The 18,955-nt window shown below is 33.5% G+C and overlaps 1 protein-coding gene across 1 annotated transcript in view; it reads right to left on the bottom strand.

Moving 5' to 3' along the window:
* Positions 1-18,955, bottom strand: part of LOC129221607 (E3 ubiquitin-protein ligase synoviolin-like) — a 29,299-nt gene that overhangs the window by 1,422 nt on the left and 8,922 nt on the right. Inside the window, 6 exon segments of the mRNA XM_054856128.1 lie at positions 1,101-1,290; positions 4,495-4,626; positions 5,308-5,433; positions 7,325-7,608; positions 16,101-16,166; positions 17,590-17,689. Coding sequence (XP_054712103.1) covers positions 1,101-1,290; positions 4,495-4,626; positions 5,308-5,433; positions 7,325-7,608; positions 16,101-16,166; positions 17,590-17,689 — 898 coding nt within the window.

The raw sequence follows: 18,955 nt of genomic DNA, 5'->3' as shown, positions 1-18,955 counted from the left end.
ACTATGACAAGAAATTATTTCATAAATTTTGAATAATTAATACATAAAATTTTAAGAAAACAAATTCAAGAGAAAAACATTTATACACTGGAGAATGAGATGCAATAAAATTTATAACCATAAGTATCTATGAGCCAAGTAATCAGAAATTGCCCTCTAAAAAGCTGCTGAAATCTTTGTATTAATAAAATAAGCATGTAATAATGACAAAATTCTTGATTAATAATTTTCTTTCCTTTTAAAAATTAAGTATCTTTAATCTTTATATACGTTCTGGCCAGCAAAATTCATCTTAATATGAAGTGAGGCACTCAGGTAAAAAAAGGTTAAGCACCACTGCCATAGGGGATGTAAAGGGATTGCAATTTTTAAAATGAAGAGTAAAAAAAGAGCATGTTGAATAATTTTAGAATTGAATTTAAAGCTTCATGACAAACACATTATTAACAACTGCCGATGTAATTGAAGCAAAATTAAACTAGAGATTCAAATTGTAACTTTTTCACGCTCATATAAAACACAGAATTTCACTTTAAAATTTTCAATTTATGATTTTAATTAAAATGAAAAGAAATTTACTTAAATAATTAATAAAGTCATTTAATAAAGCCTAGTAGGCATCAAAAATCAGAAAAGTTCTGTACTCATATTGGATACAAACAGATCACATTTTTTAAAATGAAGTATAAAAACGGCAAATATAATAAAAGAATTTATCAAAGTACAATAATTTTAGAATGGGGTTTTAACAGGTCTCACATGATGAATATTATAAATTGTTATTGACATAATCGCTCAAAATTTGGAGTAAGAAAAAAAAAAGCTTCAGAGATGGGAAGATAAAAGCGTAATGAAAAGTACCAGAATTCTGGTATGTTAGTTCCCACACAGTCGCCCTGATGAAACACAACAATTTAGGAAAAGTTTCTAAGTCTTCAATTCATCAAAATGTAAAGAATGAAATTGAAAAAATTCATTTTGAAATAAATAAAAAAAAAGTCTCCATTTACAAACACAATGGAATTAAATTGCAGAAAGAAACGCTGGCTCAAAAGAGTTAAAAATAAAGAAGAGTTAGCAATGAACAAAGCTATTCTTACCTCAGAGACGCAACAACAGAATTGTACTGCTGCATTTGCATTACAGCCCCATCTAACAATGTCTGTATATTTCTTAAGCACCTAATTCGTGCTTCTAAATTTTCCCTCTCTTGGCCAGCTAATGCTAGAAGTTCGTCAGTTGATAAGGAACTTAAATCGGTTGCTGGGATAGGAGGAGGTGGAGGTAACACTATAATAAAAAACATAATTATGTTTTCAAATAATATAAACTAAATAACTAAAAAAAAATGGTTCATTACTGCTTTCTCCTTGTTTTAGTTAGATAATGCAATAAAAGTGGTTTGCTACTTTAAAGCTGAAGTAAAAAATCTTGTTCCTCAACCAAAGGAAGTTCACTGCATGATTTAATGGTATGCTTTCAGTTGTCACACCGTATTGGCACCTTTTTAGGATGTACTTGAAACAGCAATACAGATTGCTAATTCCATCAAGATGAGAGCTTTTACTGTATGTTGTTTAAAGATATATGCCAAAATATGAACTCCAAACATGAAATTCTCCTGAATCACAATTCTGTAAATTGGTTGGTAAAAGGAAACTCGGCAATTTTTTTAAAATCTGGGCAAAAGTTTGAAATTGCCACCCTTACCCATCTTTCTTTTGTATCGAGTTTCAATGAAAAAGCTGCAGAAATAGGGTGAATTTGCCATCCGGGCAAGGGTGTCGACCTGCTCCCCCCTACATCTGGAATTAGAATTATCCATTAAAGATAATATTATTTTCAAGAAAATATTTTAAAAGGTGTATGCACAATGTATGCATTCAGTGCATTGATTTATGCACTGAATTTATTAAAATTCAGTGTTATTTATTTTAAAATTTTATTATTATAAAATTTTGTTTAAAATTTTGTTTTAGCTAAAAATCTAAAATATTTAATTTTTTGAGTGAAGGCAATGTTCACTCATAATAAAATCAGAATCTAATTCCCTTTTCGACATGTCTTACACAGTCCAGTCACATTAATGTGACCATCTGTCAAAAGCCAGAATAACCACATTTCTCAGAGCGGACTGCTGCAAGACGTGCAGGAAGAGAGTCACTTAGGTCCCTGAAGGTGTTCTCTAGGATGTTGAGCCATGCCAACTCAAATGCCGTGGCCACCTGCGCTAGATTGCGCGGTTGAGGATCCATGGCGCGAACAACTCAATCGAGATGGTCCCACAGGTGCTCGATTGGGTTTAAGTCAGGTGAGCTTGCTGGCCAGGGGAGGATGGTAAACTCATCCTGGTGCTCTTCGAACCACGCATGTACACTGGCAGCTGTATGGCACCTCGCATTGTTCTGTTGGAAGATGCCATCATCCTGAGGAAAAACAATGCGCATGTAGGGGTGGACATGGTCCGCAAGGACAGATGCGTACTTGTTTTGATCCATCGTGCCTTCCACAATGATCAGTGAACCTAGAGAATGCCAGGAAAACATTCCCCAGACCATAATGCTCCCGCCTCCAGCTTGGACCGTTCCGGCAATGGTTGCAGGGTGGTTCCTTCAAAGGTTTCACACCTTATACACCAACGTCCATCTGTCCGATGGAGCATAAAACGCGATTCATCTGAAAACGCTACCTGTCACCACTCAGTGGACGTCCAGCTGCTGTACTGGCGTGCAAATTCTAGTCTTCGTCATCAATGAACAGCAGTCAGCATAGGTGCACGAACCAGGCATCTGCTTCGGAGGCCCAGACGCAGCAGTGTTCGCTGAATAGTAGTTTGGGAGACACTTTTGGTAGCCCCTTGGTTCATTTTGGTGGTCAGTTGCTCAACAGTAGTCCGTCTATCTGCCCGAACGCATCTCTGCAACCGTCGTTCGTCTCTGTCATCTATGGCCCGTGGTGCACCACATTTGCCACGTCGCTGATTTTGGACAGTCCCATTATGCACGGTACACTTTTACCACGGCGGCACGCGAACAGTTCACAAACTCAGCCGTTTCGGAAATGCTTCCACTCTTGGCCCGAAAGCCAATGATCATGCCCTTTTGGACGTCGGATAAATCGCTTCGTTTCTGCATTAGGCCAACGATTGAAATGTTTTCCGAAGCCCTCACACACCCTTTATATACGCTCAACTGCACAGTGCTGCCACCTGCCTTCTGTGATTGGTTATTTAACTCTGACGTGGAAAGTACGTGGTGGTCACATTAATGTGACTGGACTGTGTATAAAGTACACAACCTTAAAAAGTATTTTATCACGGCACACAGTAGGGTAACGGCACCAGTAACACACATATGCAAGTTTGGATTTGAATAATAAGAATTTTTGGAGGGTAAAACTGATGTTGCTGTGACTCATGAATACGGTGCAACCATCTAGTATTTTCACAGTGGAGTTGATGAGCTAGCTGGTATTTACAAGGCAGTGGTGGAAGGTTATGAACAGCCGCCACGAGGTCTGCCGGTTTTTCAAATTCATTTGAATTTAATAAGGTCTTAGACCTAAAAATTAAAAACTTTGCACATTTTAAAGAGAAAAAGGGAATTATGTCCATTACTCATCCTTTCTGTTACTGGTTATCATCAGAATTGTCAGTGTTTGTTACTGGGGGTCGGACCTTTTTTCAAAATTGAGCAAATAAAAATAGAAATAACTAATTCGGAGGGTCCAGAAGCAGCCAAACATTAGATGAGAAGTAGTTGCATGAGAGAAAAATAGTTTAAAAAGTCTAAATACAGTAAAAGGCTCAGAAAATTGAGTTATCCTGAGAGCGATGTCTTAGGCATTTCTGTTACTGGTGCCGTTACCCTATGCAGTAAAAGCATAAGTAGCTGATCTAAAAGTACAAAACACATATCACAATAACATATATTTGGATAGATCTGGCATCTAGTTTAAAATAAACTATCTCTAGTGATATTTAAAATAGTCTGGTGCAGCCACATAGTGTAAAAATAAATCATTACCTTAAGTGAGCCATTCAACCCCGTAGGTGCAGATGAATGATCTTTAGTTTCTTTATTATTTTTCTTCAAAGCAGATTTTTCTAATTTTAAAAATTTTTGTATATCCCTGAATATGTAATGAAATTATCCTGAGCAGTTGGAAAAAAATCTGATCAATAGGAAAAATTTTTAAAATAAAAGCAGAAAAATGCCACATTCATTACCACTTTCTCTTACAATCTGGGTCGCAAGACATTTAATGATAAAAAAAAGGGGACATGAGACAAAAATGTTTCAGAATAACTAGTGTTGACTAAAAAAATTACTGCAGATTTGTTCATAAAAAGTTCATTACTTTTAAGGTCTTCAAGTTACTTTTAAAAATGTACTTTTCATTCATGTGATATAAAAATTAATTTCATATTTTCAATATAACTACAAAATTAACAAATTAAGTTCTCAATATTTTTATGAAGAGGTATACACTTACGAAATGGCATATAAGGAAATGGAGGCATGAACATAGGATTTGTGTTCGCAGTTGTGGGTTGAGTATTGCTTGTACTAAGAGGTGGAGCACCAGCAGGAACATTTTCTGGAGGCCTCTGACTTCCGGAAGGGGCTGAAAAATAAAGCAAATCATTCCTTTAGTATTATTTTAAAAAATTTAGTCATATAGAGATATTGTTCCCAGCTTTAATATAACCCATGAAAATTTTGAGCAATGTAGCTTTATTGGTTTAATTTAAGTCATTTTGATTAATTAACAAAACTGAATTTTTACTGCTTCATAACAGTGGGAGTCCAAACATTTGCAGAACAACTAGACAAAAATGTAGTTATGCATCCTCAAAAGAAGCAAAACCTTTTACCAAACAGTGATGACTTTTTTAAGCATTGGGTACTTTTTGGCACGGAAAAGGCGGACCATGAAATCATCACAAATGCTGTGGAAGAATTTCTTCAGTCCAGAACAGAATTAATAGAAAACTGACAAAAATGCCTTTGTACCTCAATAAAGAAAATTAATTTAAACTAATTAAAAGTATTAAAAGTTAGTTTTGAAAGTTATTTTTGTTTAGAATTTCTACACAAGTACAACAAAATGATATGCAGAAAAATAGATATCAGGATAAAGCCATTATTTCAAAATGAAGACATATTTTAGGGTTCCCAGAGGTCCATAAGAGGTGAATATTAAAACAGAAAAAAATCTGTTTTAATATTCACCCAAAGAGATAATTGTAGAAAAATTAGAAAAAAGAAAAACACATGATTGAGTGTTTTCTATTATGTTTCATACCTGCTGGTTGCTGTGGCTGCTGTGGTTGAGGAGCAGCGGGTTGATCAACAGGAGCTTGCTGTGGAGCCATTTGGGGTATCATAAATGGGAAAGGTCCGGGAAATGCTCCTGGCATAAATGCTGGCCCTGAGTAGAAATCCACCAAAAGTTACTCTTTAAAGTACGAACAATTTAATGATCTTACAAAGCACTTTTCAAAGTTACTCTCTCCCCCATTGCAATTTTTTAGATTAAAGGATTTTTTCCCCACATAAATTACAAATAAAACATTCAATAAATTTAAACATATTTATTCATTATTTTTCACTTTTGAATAAATTTAATGAACAAAAATGGAATTGTAATAGTAACACAGATTGAAATTTTGATTATCACATTGTGACAATTCGTTACATTTACAAATAGATGAAGTGATTTTCCAAGGTCAAAGTTTCACAATGTCATGAAACACAACTAAACAAGAAGTTCTGTCTAGAACTATAAGAGCCTACTTTCCCGTACACCCATACTACTTTCTAGTACCTGATCAATATTTTCAAAAATAGCTAAAATCGCAAATTGTTTCAAACATATTTTTTAAATATTTTAAGCTAATTTCTAAGAATAAAATATTCTTCACTCATCTAAAAAAAATTAAATGCGCAAAAAAAAAAAAAAAAAAAAAAAAAAAAAAAAAAAAAAACGAACAAATAAAATAGCAGCACCTTTTAAACAAAGCAGCTAATACACTTTTTCCCATTAGAAAAAATCGTTTCTTTTTCCCTGTTGCCAAAAATATTTTTTTTAATGAATTAATGCACTTATCCAAATAAATAAAAGCAATAAAATGTCAACTTAAAGAAATACTTTTCATTGTCAAAAAAAAAGAAAATAATAATAATAATCGTCTGCGCATATCTTTATGTAAAAACATAAATGACTTCGAGTTTATTCTCCGAAAACTAAATACCTGAATTAGTACTTTAGCGTGAAAATAAAAAAAAAGTCATATCAACAATAATGATTTCGCAGTTAAAACCATAGCTGCGGAGTCGGAGTCGAAGTCAATTTCATTTTAAGATAAAGGAGTCGGAGTCGAATATCCGAGAATCAGACTCAGTCATTTGTCCTTCGTGTATATATTTTTGCCAAAGCTACGAAGTCAGAGTCGAAGTCGGGGAGTCGGAGTCCGATCAATTGTCGGCACAGGAGTCCGAGTCGCAGTCAGGTGCCCCTAAATTCTCGGAGTCGGAGTTTGGCGTCAAGAGCTATTTCCAACAAAGTTTGTTTGAAGTAAATCCGCCTTCAAGTACGGAATCTACATTGACTTTCAGTTTCCCCGTAGGCGCTAATGTTAAGGGATTTGAACGGAAAATTGTTCAAATCAAAAATATATTTTGTATACAAGTTTTTTTATCAAAAGCTTTTTCCTACAAAGTTTATTTGAAGCAAATTCGCCTCACAGTTCGGAATTGCCTTCAATTTCCCCGTAGGCGCTAATGTTAAGTTTTTTTGAACTGTTCAAAATTGAACAAAAAATAGTTCAAATCAAAAGTGAAATATGGGAATGAGGTGTCCTCGCCGCGATCTTTCGAACAAAAAAAAGTTTGTTTGAATCGGACTATTCATTCAAAAGTTATTAGGGGGAGACAGACAGACAGACCGACAGACATTTTCCCCCATCTCAATACCCTACTTTCCAATTTTGAATTTTTTGATATTCATTTAATTATTTTATTTATTTTTGACTTTTATGTTTTTCGCGATATTTTTAAGATGAATTAAGCCTTCTTTCATGCTTTTTTCTTCTTTTTCTGACTTTTACTGGGAAAGTAGGCTAAAAAACCTTCTTACCAAACATCAAAAATCATGAACTTATGCTTACTGAAAAAGATTACTCTTTCAATTATTATCTTTTATTTCCTTTATTATATACTTTAAACAATCTGACATAACTTTCAGATTTGAACTTATTTTTGCCATAAACTGTTTTACTCTTTAACTTTTTTGCAATTGGTAGAAAATTTTGAATGCTTACAATTTGCTACGTTTGGAGCTTGAGGTTGTTGAGGTTGAATGCCAGGAATTCCGGCAGGCGCTGCAGGATTGTTAGGAGCGGGGGAAGGAATTGTAACTCTAAGGACATCCATTCTACAGGTTGGACAAGTCTGTTGTCTTTGAAACCACGAACGCAAGCAAGAGGCATGAAAGATGTGGTTGCAAGGAAGCTTTTTGCTGCTTCCTGAGCCAGACATTTCCTCTCGACAAATGATGCATACATTATCCACAGTTGCTAATTCCTCAGCAGTTGCATCAGGATATCTAAAACAGTTTATTAAATTATGAGTTGAGAAGAAATTTTTACACAAAAAGGCCAGATTGAGCAAATTTTGGAGGTCAATAGATACAAATGAAATAAAAACCAATGTTAAAATAAAAGCATATAATAAACTAAAAATTACATGCAGTCAAACCTTCTCAACGGACACTCCCCGTTAGCAAACAATTTTTGAATCCCCACAACTTCAAGATAGGCGCATAACTAATTTCAGTCCTCGTTAGCGGACACTCCCGTTAGCGGGCAGTAAATCAGCCAAGTTTTGTTTTATTTTTCTGCTTCTGGTAAGATTTTGCTTAGCACTGCTTTTGTTGCAAGCATTTTTTCTACTTCTTTACCATTGAGAAGGAATAGATGGAGAGAGTGCAACCCTACTATCCTGATACGGCAACCATACCATGTGACCTGGGGAGCAATTTCTGGTTGACTGTAACCGCTGAAGAAGTTTTCATTAGCTGAAGCCATGAATGATAAAAACATTTAACTGTGGAAGGGAAAAATTAGATTTATAGCAATAGTGCAGTATTGTAGCATTATAAACTGTGAAGAAAAAGCTATACCAGGAAATCCAGTAACTTTTCTTAGGTATGTACAAATGTTTTTTACTTCTAAATAAAGAAAAAATAACGTATATATGCATTCAACGAGTACATTTCCCACAGTTGCCTATAATTTTTAAATTTTTGTACTGATTTTACCTATAAATGTAATAAAACATTTTATATCATGAGTGCAAATAACATTTTAGTTCCATAAAAACACTTTTTACTTAGCTAGTAATTATTTTAACGGCTCACGAGTAATTTGTGTATGTTTGCTTTGTTGGCGAGTAGCTTCTCGCCAAGCTCCTTTGAACAGCAGATGCGTTTAGAACAAGTTTTAGATTTGAAAATAAATATTTGTTACTTTTATGCTTTGATTTAAATACTAGTGTGCCTGCGTATGAAATAATTTCAAAACATTGATTACAAGACACAAGAAATCATAAATTTTCAGTCAATGAGAGAACTCTTTAAAGATATATTTGTACATGACCGTCATTACAAGGAATAAACATCAAAATACATGAAAAATGCAGATACATCATATTTTAAAACCCGGGAAGAAGTGGGGAGGGGGAATTTGAATGACAGGCCTGTATTTGTATCCGTTAATTATTTAAAACTGGCAAAAGGTTCACAGCGTTGTCTTTGCTAGTAACAATAATCAGTAACGATACCTTTTAGAACTAATCTTTCAACGTTGCTCAAAACTCTGTTAATCTTCTAATAACTATCATAGAGTAAGTTTCAATACTATTTTTCAAAAAGTACACACACGGGCTCAATTTAACTACACCGATGCACAGCATAAAAACTTATCACAATAATTCAGGCTGAAAATTTTCGCTTACTCACAACAAACTTGGTCAATCTAATATTCTCAGAAAAAATAACAGCTCTTAATTGTTTCCAAAAAATAATAAAAAAACATTTACGCAGAGGATAAATTAAACTAGTATGTTGTGGCCATCACGAAACTTACTTCTATATTTTTCTTTTTTTTTCTGATCCCTCCCCATGCTTGACGAGGAAGCAATATTCCCAACAAAAACAAAATTACACATGCAAAAACTTGACGACCATCCCAATGTCTGAATTATTGCAAGAGCAAAGCAAAGAGCGAAAATTGAAAGTTATTTTAAAAGCCTTGCTTGAACTAATTACAAATATTTTATTTGTTAACAAACATAAGATGGCAACAGTTAAAAATTTTAAATCATTGAGATAATATTTCCTATCATTTCCATACAATTAAAATCACGAGAAATATGCAGACGACAATCTATTACGATTTATCTTTCTTATTGTTGCATTAATAAAAATATTTTTATTCGCAAAAAAAAAAAAAAAAAATCAACACCTCTTGGAGCGATTGCGTCAAAATTGAACCAAAGCCGGTTTATATATGGATTCACATATATTCCAAATTTCAACCAGAACGTAGCATTACTTCTTGAGATAGGGCACACACAATGGAAAAAAAGAACAGGCGATTGCGCTACCCCCCTTTTTAGTTGTTGACACCAAAATAAAATCAGTTCTTATACCCACTAAGGGCTACTTGCCGATAAAATTTTCTTTCATTCCGTTCATTATTTCTTGAGATACAGCAGTCACAATTGACGACAAAAAATGTTCTATAGCTCAACCCCCGTTTGAGTTATTGACACCGAAATTGAATCAGCACCTGCTCCTGTTAATGGCAACATATGGACCAAATTTTGTTTGATTCCGCCAGTTACTTCCTGAGGAATAGCAAGCACGCGTAACTCAAAAAACGTCCCATTGCTGCAACCACCTTGGAAGAATTCGCGCCAAAAGCCAATGATTCACATAGGGGCACATATGTGTACCGAATTTCGTTCGATTTCATGCGGTAGTTTTTGCTTTAGAGCAGCCACAAAAAACTGGTCACACACAGACGTGACACACACACACAGACAGACATTTTCCAAAAATGGTCGAAATGGACTAAGCACACCTCAAAACGTTCGAATCCGTCAAAATTCGAAATTCGAAAATTTGCACGAATCCAATACTTTCTTCTATATATTAGATATAGAAGAAAGTAAAAATAGGGCGGTGGAATTATTCTACTTTGTTTTCTCCTTACTTGGCTTGGCTTTAATCTTCTGTTTTAATAATATTGTTTTTCGAAAGCAGACAATATTTTTTCAGAATACATATTCATTTGAATTGAACAGAGATGGGCAGACTTTACCAAAAAAATGAGACTTTTAATTTTCATGAATTGTCTCCATCTACCAGAAATGTGTGCAAAAATTATACATAAATCAGTAATGTTAATAACTGTCAAATAGTTATTTACGTAGATAGTTAAAACAGGGAGAAAGACCTTCATTCTAAAAACCTTCTGGTAAACAAATCAATGTTTAAGAGTTGATATTCAAAATAATAATATCAACAAATCAAATAAATATTTACATTATGTGCAGAAACAATTCAAAATCTAATTCATCCGAAATCAATCCTTATTATAAGATTTGCACTGTACGTTATCTGCTACTTTTATATGCTTGATGTATAATTACTGATTGCTAGTCTTACGAGTTTGGAATCTGAATCTTAGGCTCTAAAACTCCCGGATTCAGGGTCTGCCTTTTTTCTCCCGATTTTGCAACCCTAAATCGTTGTAGGGTAGCAGAGTCGGAGTTGGAGTAAAAGGGTCTGAGTCGGAGTTCGAAGATTTTGAAACTCTGAGTCAAAATCGGAGTCTGACTGCTTTTGGGGTAAAAAAGTCGGAGTAGGAGTCAAAGGCCCTAAAATTCCCTGTGAATTGGAGTCGGTTCTTTTCCTTCCGACTCCGCAACCTAAATTTTTTGCAGTGCTGCAGAGTCGGAGCCGGACTAATTTTGAAGTTCAAGAGTTGGAGTCAAAGGTCAAAGTTTTTGAAACTCCAAAATCTGACTCGAACTGCTTTTGGGGTAAAGGAGTGGGAAGCTCTAAAATTTCCTGAGTCGGAGTCGGCCAGTTTCTTCCGACTCCACAGTCCTAATTTGTGGCAGGGCCGCAGAATCGGAGTCGGACTGATTTTTAAGTAAAATAGTCGGAGGTCGAAGGTTTTGAAACTCCGAGCCGAAATAGGAGTCTGACTAATTTTGGGGTAAATGAGTCAGAGTCGAAGGCTCTAAAATTCCCCGTTTTAGAGTCGGTCATTTTTCTTCCGACTTCACAACCCTAGTTTGTTGCAGGCCTGAAGGGTTGAAGTTGGACTGATTTTGGCGTAAAAGAGTCGGTATCAGGAGTCTAAGTCCTTATAAACAGTCGGAGTCGGACTGTGTTTCTGGGTAAAGGAGTCGGAGTTGAAGGATCTAAAATTCTGACAGTTAGAGTCGGTTATTTTTCATCTGAAACTGCAACCCTAATTTGTAGCAGGGTTGCGGAGTCGGAGTCAAACTGATTTTGAAGAAAAAGAGTCGGAGTCGAATGCTCAAAAATTCTCGGAGAGAGTCGTCATTTTACTTCCGACTCCGCAACTTTAATTTGTAACAGGGCTGCACAGTCGGAATCGGATCCCGACTGATTTCGATGCTAAGAGTCAGAGTCTGAAGGTTTTTAAACTCCGAGTTGAAATCGGAGTCGGACTCTGCAGCTCTGATTTGTAGCCCTGACTTAATAATTAGTGCCGTCGTCTGAAAAATATTTAATGCCAAAAGAGCGATTGCGTGCCAAAACGCGACAACTTCCCAAAACAAACTAGCCAAACTAGTCACCTGACCTGGGAAACATTGGGTTCCAAGCTTATCTCACTGAGACAGTTGCTGTTACTCCCTCCATTAGTATTCCTTCTCAACGTTCTTTACGATGTTCTGAGGCTAACCAGTACCAATAAGAGGATTAGCACCCCTTTTTTTCCGAAAACAGGAGCCATTCAAGCTGAAAATTTAAGTTAAAGTTTTTGTTTTCTTTCATGTACGAAATTCCAGCAAAAAACAGAAGAAAAAAAACTTTCTCCTTTTACACAGTATATTTTATCAGTTTGCATGGGAGAGGAATTTATTCACAAAAAAAAACCTCTCCTGCAACTAAATGGTATCCCCCCCCCCTCACTAGGTTTTGGAGATGAGTGTCGGCGACGAGTTGAGGTTTAGGGAAAACATTTTTAGGAGTGGGCAACCCTGTATGGTGTTGACTTTCATTCTTCATTTGAAGAGACATTTTAGTTGCATTTACTCCATAAATAATGTTGTGCAAAAGAAAAAAGCTAACTTTAAAAGAAAAGATAGAGATTATTGAGTATGCAGAAAAAGAAGAAAAAGTGTAGAAAAATTTCTGAGCATTCTGATGTCGGGAAGACAAATTGGAACATTATTAAAAGAGAAAAATGAAATTAAAGAACTTTGGTTTTTGCAAACAATGAAAACGCAAAAACAAAAAAGCTGCGAAAATCAACGACATTGATTCCATTGTGTTTGACTGTTTTTGTTCAGCTAGAGGAAAGAATTTACTAGTTAGTGGGTCATTATTTCAAGAAAAAGCCAAAGAAGTAGCAGAAGAGTTGGGACAAAGCGATTTTAAAGTGTCGAATGGATGGTTTCAAAAATTTCGCTCCAAACATGTTTCATTCAAGTCAATTTGTGGCGAAGCCACAATCTGTGGCGAAGCCACAAAATCTGTGGATCCAACCATTGTTCAAGAGTGGACAGCAAAGCTAGAAAGTTTATGCAAAAACTATGATGCGAAAGATACTGTATACTCACGTATAAGTAGAGAAATTTATTACAAAAAATGATGTTTAAAGTTAGAGGGTCAACTTATACGTGGGGCAGAATTTCCAAAGTTTCGCTGATTTTTTTCTTACAAAAAACAATTGAAAATATCAACATTTTCTCGATTTTAGTCCATGCCTTTTAAGTCAATACTAAAGAAGTAAATAGGTCATGGTTTTACATGGTCTGAGTGTGAAATAAAAATAAATAATTACAGTAATTGGCTGACTATGCAAAAAGTGCGAGGATCGCCAAATTTGCGATAGTCATGAATTATTGCTCATTCAGACTTCGTACTCAGTTTCAGAAATAAAATGAAGGAGTTTTGGAGGAGTTTTGAAGGAGTAAAATGAGATTTTGAAGGAGTACTAATGGAGTGTCATTAAATAATGCCACACTTTTTTTTCAATATATTTGACCATCACCACCCTTTATCACAAAGTGTCACACTTTACCCCAAACTTCTTCTTTTGTCACGTCATATTTTTTACAAACATATTGTTACAATAACTGTGTGATGTCACTTTTTGTCACCCTCTCTCTTCCCTGTGTCACAATTTCATGAGTCCGTCTCCTCCTCAAAGCATGACATCACTTGTGGATGACCCTTTTTACAATAACATAACTGCAATTAACTAAACAATTGTTTTTTTTAACGCAATCACTTAATGTAGTACATTTACTTATGTAGTTTTAAATATTTAAATAATAATTAGACAACTTGACTTTTGCTGCTGAGAGTGTGGTGGAGGAAAAAACAATAATCATAAAACTTGAAAAAATAGCCAAGCACCATTTAAGCATGGTTTACTTCACTTATGAAATGTCTTAGTCTTCTAATAAAAATTTCTCCTTCAACACTTATGAATTAACTATGATCAATTTGTAAATCGAAAAAAATAAATGCACGAAATTATTTCATTAAAATCGCCTTAGTGACGAAGTTAGTTGTCAATCGAAGTATTTTAAGTTTCTGTTATAGAGGAAGATTATGTAGTCTTGAACTAAAAAAAAAGGAGTTTTGAAGGAGTTAAAACCAAAATGAAGGAGTTTGAAAGGCCCTTCAAAAAATTTTTATAAATGAAGGAGTATTGGAGGAGTTTTGAAGGAGCGTACGAACCCTGTCATTTAAAAAAATAATATTATATGACTACAGCATAAAATTTTATTGATATAAAATCAAAGTAAAAGCAACCAGTAAAAACATTCGTAACAGCAAAATCGAACCCTTTACAAGAATTGCAATCGTAAAAGTGAATCCTTTTGATGCAAGAGTAAAAATCCGACGTTTTTTGACATAAAAATATTCATTACATTTCATTTCCCTCCTTTATATAACATTTAAATTCAAAATTATTGGCAAAACGCTCCCGTTTCCTCCAAAAGTAGAGACTTGACTTATAAGCGGGTTTTCGATTTTTTTCTGATTTTTCTCCTAAAGTAGGAAGGGTCGACCTATACGGAAGTCTATGGTATTTATAATTTGGATAAAACAATTGTTTTATAGACTTTTGCCAAATAAGACATTGTGCCTTGCAGACGATAAATGCATAAGAGGAAAGGCTTCAAAAGAGACTTACAGTTATGCTTTGTTGTAATATGATAAGTAACTTTGAAAAACCTGTCGTGATTGGGAAATCCCGGAAGTTAAGATGCTTCAAAAACATCAACATTAAGAAACTTAAAATTGAATGGAATGCAAACAAATCTGCTTGGATGACAACTGGAGTTATAATTAAATGGCTCATGAATCTAGATGAAAAAAAGAAAAAAAAGCAAGAGAAAAATTCTTCTTTTTATGGATAATGTAAAATTGCATCCTAACAATTTGAAAACAGAAAATGTCAAACTCACATTTTTTCCACCTAACACGGCATCTGTTTGCCAACCCCTGGATCAGGGAATCATTCGTACATTTAAATGCGTATATCGAAAGCTTTTGCTAAGAAGCATTTTGTCAAAAAATGTCTAATAGCAATGATATTCAAGAGCTGAAAAAAAAAAGTCACAATTTTTGACGCCACTGTCTGGATTGCAGATGCAGTTGCAAGTGTTAATACTAGTTACGTCCAGAACTGTTTCAAAAAAGATGGCTTCTGGAAAACCCAAGAGATGCTTCTTTCTAATGATTCAAGTAAAGATAATGAAAATGAACTAGCCACTTTAATCAAGCCTTTTGATTTTCCCATAGAAATTGAAGAGTACTTGTGTGCAGACAGTAATTTAGTTACTGAAGATGTAAACTTCGACATCACCAGTCTTCCGGAACTGAAGGAAGGAGCAGGAGGGGAAGATAATGAAGAAGAAGATTATGACAAAATAGAGAGGACATTTTACTACACAGTAGCCAATAATAAAGATGCTCTGTATTACACTCAAGGATTAGAGCAATTTTTCATGAAGACGAATGATTATGAAGGATTGGAACTAGCCAGCCAACAAAAAATTCATTTGGAGAAAAGTTTATTATACCTCCAACCATGCAAAGCAAACAGTTTTAACAATTTTTTTCAAATAAATGGTGTAGCACATAAAAAAGTCTTCCTATTTTATTTTCTCGAAAGATTCAGCGGATTATTTACTTATTGGGTAAGTACACATATATAAGCACTACTCATTAATACAATTTTAGAATGATACATTGTATGTGTAGGTTTAAAATACAAAAATAAAAATGTCACTGTAAATTCAAACTTTCCAATAGCGGACACTCCCCGTTAATGGACAGCAACTTTGGTCCAGATGTTGTCCGCTATTGGGAGGTTTGACTATTTTGTGGAGGGTTAAAGAATTCTTTTCTACTAATAGAAATGAAAAAACAAAAAATCCTTTAAAAGCTTAACTTTATTGTGGATTTTTTCAAATTATTATTGTTATTCCTTTTTATTAGCAATGCATTCACACAACTTTGACAAGTCAATGAGTGAAGCAAAAAAAAAATTTGGTTTAAAAATACAACGAAGAACTGCTTATATTTTTCTTTTATACGTTTTAAAATTGGTCCTTGCAGAGTCTATTACATGTTAACATATACCTATTATACGTTACTTCATTTACACACTTTTTTCATACGGTCCCTTCAAAAACGTAAAAACAATGCTTCACTATTACAAAAATAAATGCAAAAATAAAATGTAACTATTTGAAAATACAGCCTAGAATCTTAACAAATATTATAATAAATATGAAAAAATGTATACTTACAATGTGTTCATATTTCTTATTGCTCTTCTCGACATTATAACATCATTTACAGCTTTTTTAAATGCTCTGTAAAATATAAGTAGAAAATTATTGTTGAAAGCAAATCATATTCACCTCACTAAACTAAATAGCAAAAAACATTGTAACATAAAAGAAACTTGACATTTTTCTCTATTTTGATTAATGCAAGGGGCAATTATGTTGCTTTATAGATGAATACACTGCATAAAATTTTATTCTGAATTCATGTTTACTTATGAAGAAAACTATGAAATGAGATGTACAATCATCTCAGGTAATTCAGATATGATTATGCATTCTTAGGTACTTTTTTCACAAATATACAAAGTATCCAACATTGCAAGATTTACAAAAAATAATAGAAACCTAGAAAAAAATTTCCTGAAAAATTAAAAGTTTTTGTAATCAGGACTAGCAGCCAGGTGATTACTTCGTATTAATAAAACTTATAATTTTGCATAAATTTTAGTTTACCATTTCAGGTTTTTTATTCATTCTCAGATTAAACATTATTACCAGTTCATGTATTAACATCTGTCTTTATATGCTTATCCTAGCAGTTTATTATAATAATAAGACCAAGCTTTCTGCTTACGTGATTCATATTTTTGGAAGAAGAAGTTATTACATTAGTTTTGATTAAAATGGTACTTTGTATAAATGCGTGATTTCATTTTAAAAAACTTGATTACAAGTTGGAACATTGTATTGAAACTTAAATGCATTGATAAATCAAAACTTTGTAAAAAATTTTAGTTTATCATATATTCTTGAATGTTTTATTGTGAAAAGATACTAAGGATGAAGTTTACCTTTTTTGCTTCAATAAATAGCATATTTTCATGACTCAAAGTTAATTGGTTGATTTTTAAAAACCATTGAAGTTCTTGAAAGAATTAAAACTGTTTAAAGTCAAAAAATAGGGCTGAATTTCCGATGAATTTTGAGGTAAAAATTTAAAGTTATGTGATTACTTTTGAAGTAAATATTCAGAAAAAGGGTCATGTGAAAGGTTGGATCAAGAAAAGAGACAATAATAAATCGCTTACACCAGGCTGAAGTCAAAGTGATATCAATCAGCAATCTTCTTGATTGCTCAAAAAAAAAGTAATGTTCATGGGAAATCAAAAGTATTGGTTGAAATTTTTCAGCCCACAGTTTTTCCAGCAAAAAATTCAAAATGCTTAAATTGCAAATATAGTTTTGAATTATAGCCAGGCACATTGGTTTCTATTCAGATTGATAGTTAAAATAAGTAACTTTTTGGCAGACACTTAAAAAATAGTTTGGTCCCTAAGCAGTTAAACTAGTACATTATTAAAATGATAATTAACAAACCACAAACTATGGATTGAAAACAACTTTCTCACCGTTAAAATATCTCTGTGAATCACAATTAATTATGTTATTGTTCAACACTAAAATATAAATATAAGCAACACTAAAATTTAAATGTTCAGAAACATACCTCAAACTTAAATACATTGGTCTAATTGCAAACAGAGGGAAAGTGTGGATTTTTATCATAATCATCATGAACAGCAGATATAAAACTACTTTAAACAAACCTAAAAAAAAGGAATGAAAATCAGAAATAAAATGATATAATATACAATGTGTCCTCGTTTCACCTGCAAGACATCTATTTTCACCTAGAAGTCCTAGATGTATAATGGCAAATTAAGATATTGAAAGTTTGAAGCGAAAAAGAAAATAAGCTTTTTTAAAAACTTTCTATACGAACCCTAGGTCCCTTAACTGATAACTGATATTTAAGGAAATAATCACTGCTGAAAAATAATTCCAACACAAAAAAATTTAAAACATTTGTGACCAAAACTCAAAAGAGATATTGGAGTTCAAGATTTTAAGGGACCCGCGCAGAAGACAAGATTTTAACATATCATCCTTTCAGAACAATGACAGGTTGTTGAAGTAAAGAAACACAAAATATTTATATTTTTCGCTATTTTTGAAAAATAAATGCAAATGTTATGCACAATGATATGTAAAAACACACTACAAAAAGATCCTACAATTTAAAAAAAAAACGCGCTTGCACTCATATAATTTTAAACCCTAGTTAGCCACTATATTACCCCCAAATGGTGTTATTGCTTGTGAGTGTAAAGTGATGCAAGTCACAAAATGCTGACTTTCAAATCTCTAAGAATATTTGTCACACTGATGTTAAACATTTTCTGCCAGAATTTTTTTTCAATGGAGATTATTTTCCTAAATATAAGTTAGGGAGACCAAGGGTCAATAACAAAAGTCAGATTTTATATTTTTTCATAAATTTTCTTTTTTGCTTCAAATTTTCAATATCTTAACTCTACAGCTTATTTTGATCATTTGTGATTATTTGGATCATCCATGCATTTTGGAAATATGCATCTAGGACTAAAAGTTTCAAAAATAGAGGTCTTGCAAGTTCAATGGGGACATACTGTACAATATATACACATTATGTAATCAAAAAATATCCAAAACATGGATAAACCAATCTGTCAAAATATTTGAATGCTCCAGCCTTTTAGATTTCATAAATCTGTACCTCAGAGCTCAGAAACAGAAGGAGGTAAGTCACATTAAGATAATTTTACAGGAGAGAGAAAAAACTTTTTCTGGTGCATGGCAAAGGATGGGACGCATGCTCATTTATAACCCTGGTAAAAAATTTAAAAGGATTTTTTTAAAGAATTAGTTGCATGGCTGGATGCAGAATAGGCTTCTACATACAATGCATTTATAAACACAAAATTGCAATTTTTGAACTTACATCAGCCTGTCTCTGAGGAACAGAAACTCCAACTGAAATAATTTTAAAATTC

Source organism: Uloborus diversus, chromosome 4, assembly GCF_026930045.1.
Source record: "Uloborus diversus isolate 005 chromosome 4, Udiv.v.3.1, whole genome shotgun sequence".
NCBI classification, from domain to species: domain Eukaryota; kingdom Metazoa; phylum Arthropoda; class Arachnida; order Araneae; family Uloboridae; genus Uloborus; species Uloborus diversus.
Note: the sequence above shows the minus strand (reverse complement) of the source record. Positions and strands in the feature narration are given on the sequence as shown.